The following is a 15,782-nucleotide window of genomic DNA, read 5'->3' on the forward strand; positions in this document are numbered from 1 at the left end:
ATGCTTAAAAAAAATAATTTTTTTGTTCCTGATTTTTCAAGAACCAGCCGCCTCTGTTGGGCTAGTTGTGTGACAAAACCATTAAAAACTATTTGTTGAATCGGACCTCAATGTTTTTTTATTTACTTTAAATTGCTTTGCTAACAAATAAATACAAACTAAGAAAAAAAGTATAGTGACATTTGTACATGTGCAGTTTTCCAGCAATAGATTCCTTCATTTGATCTTAGAATAACATTTATGAAAATATATTTAAGATTTGAGTTAAATATTTCAAAAGATTAAAACCATTAAAATTAAGTTCTTTATCACAAAATAAAAAGAACTGCATCCTTCATTGTTTCTTCATAAATCACCTACAGTCCACAGCAGCTGTTAAGGGTCTTCTTTGAGTTGGTTTGACTGAGTCTGACCTGAGAATCTGACTGGGGCCTCAGTTTCACATTTTTCTTTACTTCTCTGGAAAAGTGAAGAGAAAAAAAAGAAATGTTGCCATGGTTTGTCAATGAAAACACTAAACTCAAGCCGTCTCTCTGACCTCCTACCTTGCTAGATGAAGCACAGCTTCAACAACATTGGTTCCCTCCTTGGCACTCGTTTCACAGAACAAGGCGCCGTATGCCTGCGTAAAAAGCATCGTCACACCTGAGTGCAGTTGGTTTATTTAGACACCTGGGAGGGTGGGTGTCTATAAACATTTTCTATTAGGGGAGTTGGGGAAAAAAAAAAAAAACACACACCTTTGCCAACTTCTCTCCGTGCAAACTGCTCACACAGCTTCCTTCAGCAAGCTGCTCTCTGAGATCCACCTTGTTTCCAATAACACACATGGGGATTTTCTCATCTGTTGAATCCTGCATAAAAACAAAAACATGTAAATGTAGTTGACAATTATTCGGCACGTCATTACGCGCGTTAGTCAGCATTTCCAGCTACCTGAATCTGATCCACCCATGCCCTGACATTAAGGAAGCTGCTTTCTGAGGTAACGTCATACAGCAGCAGGACTCCGTGAGCTTTTCGAAAGTAGGACCTAGCAATACTACGGAACCTAGCATACAAAAACAGTATTTTCCATTAATATAAAAACATGTAAACATTTTTTAATTGATTATACTATATTTCCCTGTTGCTACTACTTTGAGAATCACTGAACTACCTCTCCTGCCCAGCTGTATCCCATATCTGCAAACTTGTCTTCTCTCCATCCACCAGCATCCTCTTCATTTGGAAATCAACCCCTGAGAAGCAAAAAGCTGATTAAAATGTCTGAAATCCAAATGTCTCAGTGTTGTTTTGAATAGGATACATTTGCTTTGGCCCCCACCCAGTGTTGTCTGAATGTCTCCTCTGAAGTCGTTGAGCGTCAGTCTAAGGAGAAAGCTGGACTTTCCAGCTCCTGCGTCTCCAGCTAGAACCAGACGGTACATTGGAGTGGGTTCCTCGGTTTCTTCTATGTCTGCTTCTAGTGGCTGTGTAAATGGAACAGAAGATAACAAGCTTACCCAAATTCATGTGAACCATTAATAAGTGAACCCTTGGTTTTACATTTGATTCAACTAAATTTGTTGTTTGTAGATCAATAGACGATAACCTAGGTTTTAACATTTGGTTGAAAATGTTAAGTATTTTATTTTACATTTTCACATTGTTGTCACTTTTTTCCAGAGAAATTATCCAAAATTTGGTTCACTCAACTATGTATGGATAACTATGTAACAGCATTTCAACAACTATAATTCATGTATTTAGTAACTGCTCCATGCTGAAATATAGTCACTTCATGCTTTTAGAAACATCAGTTATATGTACCCCTTCTTGACATCTTAAGACTAAATGTATACTCAATTCAAATTTAACCTTTGACAGCAGCTGCATTTATCTTTGTGGGCACAGCCAATCACTGTTGGCTACTGCTTGGATGCACAAAAGAATAATTAGCCTATGTGGATTTCTGTATTTTCACATTTCTACAGTAACAAATTACCCTCATATCGAGACCAGCCAGCAGCTACATCTGTCTTTGGCTGCTCCATTTGCACGGTGAAACCTTAATTGTTAAGTCACTGAAATGCCAAATGCAGAGGTCAGCAAGCCAACATGCAGATGTTAAGCAGGTGTAATGTTTACCATGTCCACAACCATCTTAGTTGAGTGTGTTAGCAATGTCACTGTTTTTAAAGATATTTGGTCAGAATTAAAGTAATTAAACATTTTCAACCAAGTTGAGTTTTAACTTATAGCAAGTTCCTTGGGAGGTCTTAAGCATTAAAGGTCAAAACCATTTTACCTTTGTGGAAAAAGCAGACAAACGCCTTCTTAGGGATGATGCAATGGAACTCGCCCTGCTAGGAGCCACTGACAATGCAGCCTCAGAATGAATTTCTGATATCTGTAGAAGACACAAAAATTAAAAGTGCTGGTGGTCCATTAATACATCGGCATTATGTGACCTACAATTTGACCCCGACGTTCTGACCTCCACATCAGACGGGACATGGGAATAACTGTGATGCACAGTTTCCACCGAGCTTCTACTGTCATCACTGTCGTAATCGCTGCCTGAGCTCTCAGCTGTGTCCATTGGCAGAGACACTCCACTGTCCAGGTACTTGTCAGCCCAGGTGGCCACATGAGAGTAGGTCATTTTGCTGGGATCCTGCTCGGAGCTGCACCAAAGCACCAACACACACCGGCTTTAGCTGTGACACTTAATTTCACACAAGTCATTAAAAAAAAAAATGGTAGGGGTGTGTTAAAAACACAAACACACACCTGCTGTGGTTGAGCGTGCTTTGTCTGAGGGGTTTCATCCTTCGAGCTGGGATTTCATTTTGGGGAGACAGCTGTTGAGTAGATTAGGAATGTCAAGGAGGAAACAAAGACTTGGAACTAGTAAAACAACTAATTGTTAGCACCTACCTAATGTGCAACAAGTGAATGAGGAAATATATTATCAAGGGACTCACCCTCCTTTTAGATGCAACAACTTCACTAGCCAATGCAGAGCGCAGCCCATCATTACTGTCATACAGCTTCTTATTCATTTCCCTAATGGTGCATTTAAGAAAATACAACACAGGGTCAGATACATGTATGTTTAGTGTATTGTCAACTTAATGACTATCAGGATTAATCTGGCCACACTGCACTACTTTGCTGTGTACTGAACTTACAGCCTCCATTGTCTACTAAATACACCATGACTTAAAGTAATTAAGTAAAATTTGGTTCATACAAATAACAAATATGAAATGCTCCTAACACTATTTAAATATTTTATACTACAGTGCAACTGTATGACGGTTTCTACCAACTATTTATAAGGATGTTTTAAAATTGCCTGTTACTATACTGTCATTCTTTGTTTGTCTCTAAGTTATAGTTACTGACAAATACATTAATAATTCATGTTATAATTTTGACCAAAATATGTCCTTTGTATTTTAAGTGTAAGACTTTCTGTCTGGCTACATATGCACCACTAAAGGGCTGGTTCACAAAAGAATAGTACTGAACTTTTCTGAAACACGTTTTTAAATACCAAATCTGTTTTTGTACTTGAATTTTTGATTAAACACGCATACACACAAAAACTCACTTACTGGAGGATCTGAATCTGACTGGAGTATGACTGGTGTTCTGCAACCATCCTCTTCAAATCATCCGTTTCTCTGCAAGCAAAAAAAAAAAAAAAAAAAAAAAATCAGTAAATTCTATGAGCTGCCAGATCCCGTTTTGTGTATCGTGGTTTTGCGACAGTGCTTACCTTTCATGTTGAGCTTTCTGATCTGCATACATGTTCTTCAGCTTGTCCAGCTCTGAGTGCAGGACGGCAATGTTTGTCTGGGCTTGTAGCAGAGAAGCTCGCAGATGCTCATTTTCCTGTGAGGAGGTTAATTAAATAACGAACAATAATACACAACATACAACCCATTTTAGTTAAATTGAAACTTCATATCACTTCAAATATGACGTACCTGTGTGAGATCGCTGATTTGTTTGTTCAGTCTGAGTAGCTCCTTCTTTGAACTGTTGAATTCAGAGTCTTCTTGGCTCTTGAGAAAAGACATTTACAGAAGGTAATTTGTGTTTTAAATTGTTGAATTTCCAGATCCACAGTTCCATCTATTGGTAAACAACGTAACAGCAGCAGCTGTTTCTACCAGTTGGACCTGCAGATGTTGATCCTTACATTTATGACAGGTATACTGGGCAGGACATTACACAATTAAATAAAGACTCATTAATGGTCTCTGATAACTGTTACAAATTTAAAAACTGCCCTAAACATATTTCTGGTATTGCAGGCTCTGTATTGCCCTCTACCAGCCTTGGGCTAATATATACTCTACCAGTATATATTAGCCCAATTTTTCCAGTCATTGTCAGCTGTGGTGTAAGACATTTGAGCCACATGCTATTTTTCTGTTTGTAGAAATACTAGAGGTAGAATTGAAGCTATTGTGTGTCAGGTTTACAGTGGACCTGCTGCAGGTGCCTCAAGAGTAGTTGCTAATTTTTACTACAGCATCAGGTTTCACCTGCTGATAGGATCATTGAAATAATACGAATAGTTATTGAATTTATGTTTATTTACTCAACCAATGGAAAAGTTTGCTCCATCTCTGTAATGAATAGGAGACTACTGCAATGCATCTACAGCTCAAGTCATGTTTATTTACTTTGTAATATGAACATGACTTCTGGGAACAGGTTTACTGTGGAAGTGTTATCCAACATGTGACTGAGGAGGTCACTGAGGCTTTTTTTCAATTGCCTGATGTCGGTCTTCACTTTCAGCAACTCTCATTTGCTCTGAAAATTTGTGGGAGAAAACAAGCTGCCAGTGATGGCATTGTCCAATCTGCTGAATACAAAGAAAATCAAACCTACTATTTTAAATAAATTGTTTTGTTTTTTATTTTATACACAGTAAAAAGCAGTAATCCAGGGAAGTACAGTAGGGGGGGTGTAAGACTGTGTGTTGAGACACCATCGTACATGTAATTGTGAGAGGGACCTAGGAATATTTCACATCAGCTTCTATATGAAACCAACCTGACTGTTGCTGAATAAAAGTTGCTGGATTATAAGTTTACAAAGTGGGAGCTAGTATAGTAAGCGGGTGAATCAAGTGTCTAATAAGGTGAGGTAAATAACTGACAACCAAAAGGAAACATTTCATACCCTGTTCCTCATTTAAATGAATAAATTTGACTGCACTGGAGCAAGTTTCTAGTCTTTTTTGCATTGTTAGAATTTCCCTTGTTCATTTTCATACTTTCCCCCATTGCATGCCATTACAATCCTCTCAGTGTATAGTTGACCACCAGTGTATAATCTTTTTCAGCATGGCATTAGTCACATTTTCACTACAATAACTAATGAGAGTGGAAAAGCAAGATTAGATCACAAGGGGTCACTAAAGACACTTTTCAGATGCATTTGACTGCCATGAAAGAGCTTGTCTTTCTCAACTGTGGTGACTGAAATTTCTCAATGAAATGTAGATGTGCTCCTGACATCCAACAACCTTAACATGTGTCTAATGATATGCTTTGACAGGTCACAAAAAAAATAAATAAAAAAAAAGTGAAAATACTTCAGCTGGTATAGCGGGGCTTTCTCTGAACTACACAGCTACACATACTGGAGTTTTTGGGTACAGTAAATGTATTTTCATGCCGGTCTCAATCAGTTTAACGTAAGAACAAGGTAAATACATGCTGTGTAGGTAAACCTACCTTTAACAATCTGTCGATGGTTGCTTGCAGGTCTGCCACCTCATTTTCATGCTTCCTTTGCACAGTAGCCATAATTCCCTCCATTTTCTTACGCTCCTACAAACACGACACCACAGCAATTAGAGGTGCAGGCCAGCTCAGGTCTTGAAAAGAGGCTTTCATCTGACTTTACAGAGGGTCTTTGTGAGGAGACATGTAGCCTGCTGGTGTGTGCTGCACTGCAAATATGCAGGTAGTTCACAAAAAACAAGTGACCAATGTGTAGAAAACTTCACACAACTGTGAAATGCAATTAATCTTAGTTCAATGCTTTGCAATGTTTGATTAAATAAACAGCCTACATCTGGTTTGGTACATTTAACCTGCATTCGTTATAAATATGAGTCAGAGGGGGAACAGTCCACTATATAACCTGCTGTATTCCACTCACCTCATCTCTCACTCTCTCCTCTGTTCTTGCAAGTTGTTGCTGTATATCGTCCTCTAGTTCTGCCAGCTGACTGTTGTTCATCTCCTCAGCTCTGTTTAAACAGAGAAGCATGTTTACCTTTGTGATGGCAGACTCACTGCTGCTGATTTAAAGCAGATTTGCCAGTAGTAGTCAGAGATTAAGTAAGAGATTAATATATATGGTGGAATAAAAATCCATTCATCTAATATCTATATTTTAATTCTACTTCTATTTGACTTTCAGTATGCTGCAAACTTCGTGAAATTTTTTTTTTCCATTATGTTCACAAGTATTATTTTAGTTCAAGTTTCAACACTAACAACATTTAATTGATAATTACAGGTCGACAGAACTGAAACTCAAGTACAATAGATGGGGATAACCAGTTTGTTGAAGGATTACAAGAACAGCACATTTAATACTTCCTACTTCCTTACATAAGGAATGTCACCTTTCTCATGCGACATGCTTACTGAACCACAAGAAGAGCTTAGACACAGTCTGTGAGTGAAATTCAGTGGACCAAGGACCACTTCACAGTAAAAAAATTAGATAAAAGCTTTGTGCTTTCTTTTCATATAATCCACAGTATTTACATGTGTTGAGCCAGAATATTAGTAACAAGAGAAATCTTACCCATCTTTTAAATTACAACTACATCAGAGTGACCTCAATATTCTAAAGGAACATATTGAATCTGGGAATAAATGATCAAGTTCATGATTTACCATAATTATTGGTAATTTTATACTGAGACTACACACGATGGTTTGACTACCTTAAGACATTTTTTGATTTTTTTTTATTTAGCTTTAGAGAAAACATGTAAACATTGTGGTAGACTTCACACTACTCACAAGAATCCTGTGAAGTCTTAACGTGTGTTATGAAACTAAACACTTAATTACAATTTTTAGGATTTAAAAGTTTTCTTCATCACCGCCTTCCACCAGGAGCTGGTGGCTACTAGAACCTGGCTAAAGGAAATGTTAAGACTGAATTTACACTCAGTCACCGACATGTTCATATGATCATCTCAGATAGTGCAGTAGAGGTTTTAGCCTCAGATAAAATCCAAACATATTTATTGGCCCCATTACTTACATCCAGTACATCACCACCGCTGTGGTCATGACAATTCACATGATTGTTTAATCTAAACAATCATGTGAATTAGTAGTGAAAAAACAAAAAAACCATACCAATACATGTTGCAAAGCAGAAAACTAATTTTCAACAAGTTTAGTGTTGAAAATTCACTTTTAAATACCATCATCTAATGCCATCACCTGATAACTCTAATTAGTTAGTTTTATTATTAAAATGATTAAGATGCCAGAATAAAACCATGTCTTCTTTTCTTACCGCTTCAAACTGGTCTCCAGCTGTTCACACTCTAGTCTGTTGTCCAGGCTTTGGCTGATTAGAGAGTGAATCATTTCTTCATACTGCTGCAGTAGAGTTATGTTTGCAGAGGAGTGAATGACCTGGTAAAGATCAGCCAGCTGCTCCCTGAAACTATAATAGAAAAACAAATACTCACTACCATCAATTAACCGGTCACTGCAGTGTTGTGAAAGTCACACTGCACCCAACACAAATTCTCTACCAACACATACTCACCCACTATACCCCTACAGTGGAAGACAGAAAGTGTACAGTAAAATGAACTTATTTATTTATTTCTGTTGGTTTCAGTTTTACTTTAACTGCATGTTGGGGCTACTTTATTCAAAAACGAGATTGCATGATCTCTCCTTTCATTCAGCAGCAATTCTCAGCTGATAGTAGTAGAGCAGTAAGTGTCTGCAGCCTTTGTCCTGCACATGTGCTCTTGTAGAAAGCCGATATTATTACGTGTAATCAGGTTCTTTTAATCCCCTACCCCAATTACGGTAACCAGGTTTCCTGTTTACATGACACTTAAGAAATTAGCTTTCTTAAGAAAGTCAACTGGACCCAGCTACTTTAGTCCATGTAAATGTACTTAATGTAAATTGGTGTCGAACTGGAGTCCAAACTCTTTAGAAATTCTTTTGTAACCCCTTCCAGTCTGGTGAGCATCAGCAAACTTTCAGAAATCTTCTTTGTTCAAGCTACGACACTTTTACAACCCTGTGTTGTCAAGATCAGTCTTTGATAGTGAAGACCGAGATTTCTCTTCTTTGAAGACGGCAGAGCCTCAAACTCATCAGTCAGTGAGATGACTGAAACATCTCAATGACATTCATACTATGACAATACCATCCATCTCCAATATCCCCTTAAAATGAACTGATAATCCTAGATCTAGAAGTTGACATAATTTGCCACACATATTTAAGATGTGCTACACCTGACAATCCATGTAGCAAAAGTTTATCAGCTATGCTCATCCATATTTTGAGATCTGCAAAGACAATTTAAGAAAGACTGAAATGCTCAAAAAATTATAACAGCTTGAAGTTGTTTCCGTTTCAGTTGTTACTTCTGGTCTCCAAAACTAAAACTGGCTCAGTCTCACATCAATGTGAAAAGAGAATGTGAATATAATGCAAAAGATCAATGTGTTTGTCAACAAGTGTGTCAATTAAAAACCACACACTGAGGATAGTAAAAATGCAAGTTTAATAAATAAAAACATCTGTGCAGACAGCAACTTGTTATCCTAAAGAGTATTTGAACAAGATCAAATTAAGCACTACTTCCTAGCTTCCTCTCTCCTTGAATTCTTCCATGTATCTTAAGCGGGAGGGAAGACACAAGGAAAGAAGGCAAGTGAAGGAAACGTGGGTGCAATTAAGAGAATTGGGATCCGCCCATTGAAACAGCACAAACACCTCCACCTGTTAGGACCCACTAACATTAGTTCCACCCAAGACCAGTAGTAGAAAAACATGAGGAACCTTATGATGTTTATGTCATCGTTTATTTAATAAAGGACAAGTCGCAGCTTCTTCCACTCAAATCGAGATGTTACACACCTGTAGCCTGTCTGCGTTAGTTTAATTATTCAATTAAGCGGCTACTAGTGCTTCTGTTTCTTATGCTGCTTCACTTTAAAGTAACTCATCATTTCAGGTAGAACAAAACAAATAAGTTGTAGAAAACGATGAGGAACCGGTTCCAGAGCAGCTGACAGTTAAACAACGTTAGACAAACAGTAGCCGCTGGCTAACATAACTAGCTAACATAGCTAACCTAACTAGCTAACCTAGCTAACCTAACTAGCTAACCTAGCTGTTGCCGAGCGGGTGTCCGGTGCTTCTGTACCTTTCAGACAGCAGATACTCCGCATCCATTCTTCCGACAAACTCTTCCCACGGACCGCCCTGGTTCTGGGACGACCCAGCGCCAAAAGACGCCAGGTCCAGCGTCTCTGAAACCTCCTGAAACCGGGACGAAAACTTGCTGTAGTCGATGAATCCGTCTTCGTCCGCGTCGAACTTGTCGAACAGGGTTTTCGTCTGGGTTTCTGGGACCCCGAGCTCCCGGCAGACCACGGTGAAGTCCTCGTACTCAATCTTCCCGGACTTGTTCACGTCACAAGCAGAAAACAGTCTCCGAAGGCTGGTTCGGTCCATAATGAAGGATTAAAAAAAAAAAAAAGTCAAGTTAAAATGAACCTCCGCTTCTCTCACCAGTAGAAACCCCCTCTGAGAGTCGCTGGGACCCGAGTCAGTGAAGTGGCTTCATGCTGGAGGTGCGTTCACTGGCTCTGTTTGTCTTTCAGGTGTGTGACTTTTATCACGCTCCTCTTTGTTCCCCCTCAGTTTGCAGAGTGTGTTTCTGACTCCACCTTATGTGATTAAAACTTAAAAAAAAAAAAAAAAATGCCACAGCTTAGTTCTACTTCTTCACATTACGAGCAGCTGCTTTGATTTGCATTTAAGAGAGTTGTGCACTATTATTTAAAAGTATCTGAATATGTCTATTAAGTGTTTCAAATCCAAAAGTGTGCAGCTTAATGGGACTCATTTGGAAGCTGAAACATTATATTTGTATATATGTTTGTCCCCCATTACATCCATAGGAAGCATCATTTGCAAGCAATTCATAAAGGCCAATATCAAAACATGACAGTAAGACAAAGCTGTTTCAGTGTTTGTGTGAATTATAACAAGAAATCGAGCACCGTTAAAAGACATTTACATAAAATCACGAGCCAGTCCAATAAAAAAAAGTATCCATTTGATCTTTATTTGAAAAATTAAAATAAAGTGCTTTTATATACAATACAAAAAACAGTAGTGATGTATTATACAAAAAAATACAATTCACAATATTTTTTACATTGGCAGCTGAATTTACAAAACAATTTTACATAAAAACTCTTTACTTACAATACATGTCGACAAGAGTCAGAGCAAATTGTACTGTCACGAATAGAAGGCCTGACTATAGTGGTTCGTTAAGAGAGAGCAGACAACAATACTTTCACTGTGGCTCTAATAAGTTTCAAATAAGCATGTTCAGTACCTGCACATATGTTACTAAATCACTGCCACGTTATATTTGTTCTGCACTTAGCAAATTCAGTAACGTTTTGATGACAGCAACTTCATCAGAAGCTGCTATTTTTGTTTTTTTTGATAACAGTCTAAGCGTGAATCTTTCATACTGCATGATTGATTGATTGATTAGAGCCGACCAGTCGTTGAAATTCATTTTTGCAGTGCCATCTACAAGAAACGTAACGTAATACTAATGCTTACAATCTATAATTCAATATTTTAAAAATCAGCCAGTGGTTGTTTATGTGCTACAGAATAAAATTTAGTCCCTGACTGAGGTTGGAGCCACCGTAACAAAAAAAAAAAAACAACTCATGAGCACATACTGTACAACGCTGATCGTATTAAATTACATGTATTCTATGTTTTCACTCATGTTTCTGAGCATGGCCAGTCCTGTCCCGACTACAGTGAAGCATTTGACTCTACAGCACTACAACCTGGTTAGTTTATTGTCTCAAGAGGCACGTCTCTCGATAATTGTTCCAGAAGGCATTGTCCCTTTACCCCAAGGCAGATTTGTTATCAAACCCATAACTTGCATTTGGACTAAGGCTTTTCAACATCATGTGCAAATCCTGTGCAGTCTGAGTCAAGCAGTATGCCTTCCTGCATTTTTAGAAACTTTTACATTGCGGACCACATTACAATACTAGAGCCAAACTCAAGTAAGACTTAATTTGTGTGACAAGGAAAATGCTTTCAAGTTGCATACTATGGTTTATAATTCATAAATTTCTGAACACCAATATGGGTCGTGGACATAACTGAAATTCACAACTCTTCTGTTTATTACTGGATGAGTGAAAGTTATTGCTTTTATGGTTGCCTTTAAAACCACTTAAGCAAGCAGAAGTTATTTTCTTCAATCTATGCACCACTCATCCTTTAATATGTGTATTAAAATTGAGGCTATACAGATGTGTGTTACCTAAATCAGAATATGAATAGGTGTGGTTTTTAAATGTTTTAGTATTATTTCACATCGTGAAAAGTGATAACGATATTGAAAACGTTGAACAGTGACTGTGATGATTAAATGTCTCTCTGGTGAAAGAAACCTTTGGCCACACAATCATATATTTATAATCATTTATCACGGCCCATTATTCTCCTCCCTAAAATACATTAAACATGGCTAAAATCTCTTGCATACTTACAGTTAGTGGGATGAGAGCGAGAGTGTGTGTGTGTGTGTGCACGTGGTTTAGTGTTTGCAGTGCCACTGATCCTAAAGTAATTAACAGCGCCTCCACCTTTGTGCTTGCAGTCTCGAGGTGAGGTTATCTTGGTGTTTGCCCCACTTCACATTGTTTGCTTTGCATAGGATGCCTATCTCACGAAGAACAGCATAATAATACCTGCAACGATCATTTTCCCTTTATCACATTTGTTGAGAGAAAACCCTGATAAAAGTCAGGCTTTTTTTTTTTATATCCGACTAATAATACCAATACTTACAAAAGCATTTTTCTGTCTTAATTTATGATTATATATATGTATTTTTTCATGTGTAGCGAGGTGTTAAGAGTTTCCAGATTTCCACTGAGGTGACTCTGTGTTTGTTTTCTTTCACTTTATACAGTAAATGATGGTTTCTTTTTTTGATCGACCTCCTTAATCTCAGTGCAACTCTCCGAACTCTGTTCCTTTTACATTATATGTCAGCCTAAACAATGAGTATACCTGTATGAGTGCACACAACATATCTAAGAAGCTGTGACAGGACCTTTTTTTTTATTTCTTGTCCTCCACTGGCTTAGTAGTGGGTGTTTACTTTGCTACAGTACAGTAGTCATAGTGCATAGCCTCAGCGAAGAGTAGGCTCTTACCAGATGACAGAATGAAAATAAAACAGGAAACACCATCATGTCAGCTGTTAGTGGGAACATGTTTGAGTATCACTCTGCCTTTCAAAGCATCACCACTGAATTAGGTGTATGGGCGGAGTGGCAATGCTGTGAAATTCAATCGCTGAATTATTGTTCCAGCGCCACCTCAACGCTTGTTACATTCCCGTGAGCCATATCTGAAAGTAGTCTAAAGGCAAAAGTCTTCAGCTTGCTTCTGAATGCACTTGAGTAAAGAGGACTGAGAGGGAAATGAAATGTATATGGACCACGGGGACAGGACAAAAAAAAAAAAAAAGACAAAGTGCAAATCTGTTTAATGAAAGAGTCTCATGTTCCTCAGTTTTCCCTCTGATATTGTCTTTCTCATTAAGTGCACTCTTCCCTTTCAGTTTAAAAGGAGTCACTCTGTAACCTATGAAGCCAGTCTCACACTATAGAGTCCTTAATCTCAGAGCCCAGTCTGACTCGTGGCCTCGGGCACGCTGGAGAAATTTCTACATGGCTCTCTTTAAAGTTCAGAGGCCTCTTTTCCGACTCTGAGAAGCTCTTGCTGTTGTCGGGCGACGAGCACTCCTGCGGTGGAGTGCTGCAGATGTAGTTGTCATTGAGGGTCTGGTAGCCCTTGTGATCTGACACAGATGACGTGACTGTGCTGCCGTTGAGCGGCAAGTTCTCAGCCGGTTTCACCACTATTCTGGACTTCTTCTGCTGCATGTTGGGGCACTCTCCCTCTTTGAGCATTGACTTCATGTGGTCTCGGTTCCTGTAGATCACAAACAAAGAGAAGACCACCAGGGAAAATGCCAAGAGGGCGCAAACCACGATCAGCTCATTCCAGTAGGTCTTAGTGTTGATTTGCGGCGAGCGGGCCTGTCCTGGCAGGATGATAATCTCCTCCTCGGGGATCTGTGGTATACGTGAACGGCCTGTCAGGGTGGTGCTCTCCTGCTTGGCCTCGCCCCTAACGCAGTAGTTTGCCAGCAGCTGTCTGAAGCCTTCCTCCACTGACCAGCATTCATAGATTTCCTGCCTGTCAGCTTGAGCTACTACCACCAGCCCACCCTCTGGGCTGGGGTAATGGAAGTGACCTGCACTCTCACTGAACTCCCAACTCCTTTCAGCCAAATTAGAGCGCAGTTTGCAAGGCAGTACTTTGAACGTGTTGGCTGGAATAATGATCACCTGGCACGGAGACGTTTCTGTGGAAAGGTAAGGCAGAGATTTCATAAAATAAGCTGTACTGCCTTATGTGGTAATACTTTACAACGAAGACGAGTTCACTTACGTGTAAGTGGAGTCTTAGCGGACCGTGGGTTTGGCACTGTCTTGCTGCAAATAGCTGATGTGTCTGCATTCTCTACATCCTGCTTCCAGGCACTAGAAGACACATTTAATCAGAAACTTTCAAATGTAGACTCTCGTGATCTCATATTCACATATTACATCAATGTCTGCCTTAAGTATTTAGCTGCATAAAGATTATTGTGCAGAGGTATACACACCTCCTTGCAGAAAGCCTGTCAAGGACAGGCCGCGTAGAAGCCTGTCTGACATCCACACACTGCCTCTCGTTCCAGGCACAGTAAGGATCCCTGGAGAGGATGCATTCCCCACAGCTCTGATAATTTGTGCAGTTAGCTACTGGGACCTCCACCACTTCAGAGAAAGAGGAAACGTAAAGCTGACCCTGTGAAGGAGAGATGACAAAGCAGGGGGCAGGAAGAAAGTGTCCCAAATACAGTTATTGGGTTACTATTTTCCTCCTCAATCTTCCTTATGTGACCCTGATCTAAATACAATGCACTTTGCTTATTCCAGTTTTAAATTAGTTTTTTCTAATCAGTGAAACACAAGGATTCAAGAAGTGTTACAAATCCAGCTGTTAAAGCCACATTTGTATACAAATCCCCTGAGAGAAAGTTAAATGCAATTAGCTCATTAAACACAAGGTCTGCTTTAGTGTGCGACTCTTCATGGCTCATGGAGCCTCTAAACTACCAATAAATGCATTTACCGAGGCTGCTATTATTTCAGGCTATGAGGAAGCTCGGTAAAACAAACTGGGCTAATTTCTCACAGCAATCCACTTTACCTTTGCAGTGTCCAGCTCCATGTGCTGCACAGGTTGGGCATCACGGAAGACCACCAACTCCTCAATGATGTGCATCTTGTTGTTGATATTAATGGCTTTATGAAGCCGTCCATCATCTAGAACAAAACAAAAACACATCATAACTTGAAATTAAGTTAAAGCCATTGTAAATGTTAATGTAGGATTACTTTGAATGTCAATGAGGAGTCCTTTACCTGTGCCAATGAAGAGTACATTAAAGGCCTTGTGTCCTGCCTGGACTCGATGGACGGCGATCTGGGTGTAGCGAATGTTACGTTTCAGCAGGAGAGGCTGGCTGCGGATCACGCTGTCCATCAGAAAGTGATCTTTGACAAAATTCAGCACCTTGTCTGGCATGTGCAGTGAGGAGGAGATGCTCTGCTCTCTAGCAGCATTGGTGATACACTGTGGAGGCAACATATCAAGTTACATTTTCATATATATTCTTTCCATTCATTATAAATGTGGCTGTGCACAACCTCTTTGTTACTTTTTTATTTAACATCTTTCAAGGATTCATTCAACTGATAAGACTGTCAGGAAATGAAAACAACAGGAGGTTTGATAAGAATCATATTTAGAACGAGAGGACGCCAGGCTAGCAAGATATCAACTCAAGCCTTGATCACCAGTCAAAATTGAGGAAGTGACTGCTGAGCAGACAGGAACATATGAGCTGACAATACATGCTGCTATGTACTGACATGTACAACATGTGTCAAGTGGTTCTCCAGCAGAGGGCACTCACCGCTCCAGGCCGAGGCTCTGGGACTGGATGGTTGTAGGTGTACCACTGCTGGGTCTCCCGGTTGACTTCTCTGTATCGCCCATTGAACGCTTTTTCCACCTGGTCCATAGTGAAGGAACACACTGCAGAGCTTCCCGAAGCCCCCTTGTACCTTAAAAGGCATGAACAAGCATTTCAAGAAAACTGAATTGTAATTAATTTTACTCTTGTTTAAGCTTGAAGAAGTCAGTCTGTGACCGTATAGAGGATTAATATTAGTTAGTACTTGTATAGAAAATAATTTTGTACTACAAATGAAAGGTAGATATAAAGTTTCTCCTCTCTTCATTTTCCAGAGATGCATGTTTTTTTGGACATTTTCCTTTTTTTCAAAAACA

The 15,782-nt window shown here is 39.2% G+C and overlaps 2 protein-coding genes across 3 annotated transcripts in view; both read right to left on the bottom strand.

The window, feature by feature from the left end:
- Positions 1–331: 331 nt before the first annotated feature.
- On the bottom strand, positions 332–9,955 carry zgc:162879 (ras and EF-hand domain-containing protein). The gene is made up of 17 exons (XM_026366602.1): positions 9,451–9,955; positions 7,564–7,716; positions 6,178–6,268; positions 5,748–5,843; positions 3,981–4,058; positions 3,770–3,885; positions 3,606–3,674; positions 2,970–3,051; positions 2,776–2,846; positions 2,480–2,669; positions 2,291–2,392; positions 1,328–1,472; positions 1,160–1,241; positions 937–1,051; positions 741–854; positions 546–622; positions 332–459 (listed from the first exon to the last, which is right to left on the bottom strand). The coding sequence occupies exons 1-17, from the start codon at positions 9,759–9,761 to the stop codon at positions 357–359; spliced, it is 1,995 nt and encodes a 664-aa protein (XP_026222387.1). The 5' UTR covers positions 9,762–9,955; the 3' UTR covers positions 332–356.
- A 621-nt stretch (positions 9,956–10,576) lies between these two features.
- sema4ba (sema domain, immunoglobulin domain (Ig), transmembrane domain (TM) and short cytoplasmic domain, (semaphorin) 4Ba) overlaps positions 10,577–15,782 on the bottom strand; it is a 34,798-nt gene continuing 29,592 nt past the window's right edge. For both annotated transcript variants that reach the window (XM_026365267.1, XM_026365269.1), the window contains exons 10-15: positions 15,406–15,556; positions 14,852–15,062; positions 14,637–14,752; positions 14,047–14,231; positions 13,830–13,921; positions 10,577–13,743 (exon numbers count right to left, since the gene is read on the bottom strand). In XM_026365267.1, the coding sequence (XP_026221052.1) occupies positions 12,971–13,743; positions 13,830–13,921; positions 14,047–14,231; positions 14,637–14,752; positions 14,852–15,062; positions 15,406–15,556 (1,528 nt within the window). In that variant the 3' untranslated portion in view covers positions 10,577–12,970. The remainder of the gene's footprint in view (positions 13,744–13,829; positions 13,922–14,046; positions 14,232–14,636; positions 14,753–14,851; positions 15,063–15,405; positions 15,557–15,782) is intronic.

This window comes from Anabas testudineus, chromosome 6 (assembly GCF_900324465.2).
Source record: "Anabas testudineus chromosome 6, fAnaTes1.2, whole genome shotgun sequence".
In the NCBI taxonomy this organism is placed as follows: Eukaryota; Metazoa; Chordata; class Actinopteri; order Anabantiformes; family Anabantidae; genus Anabas; species Anabas testudineus.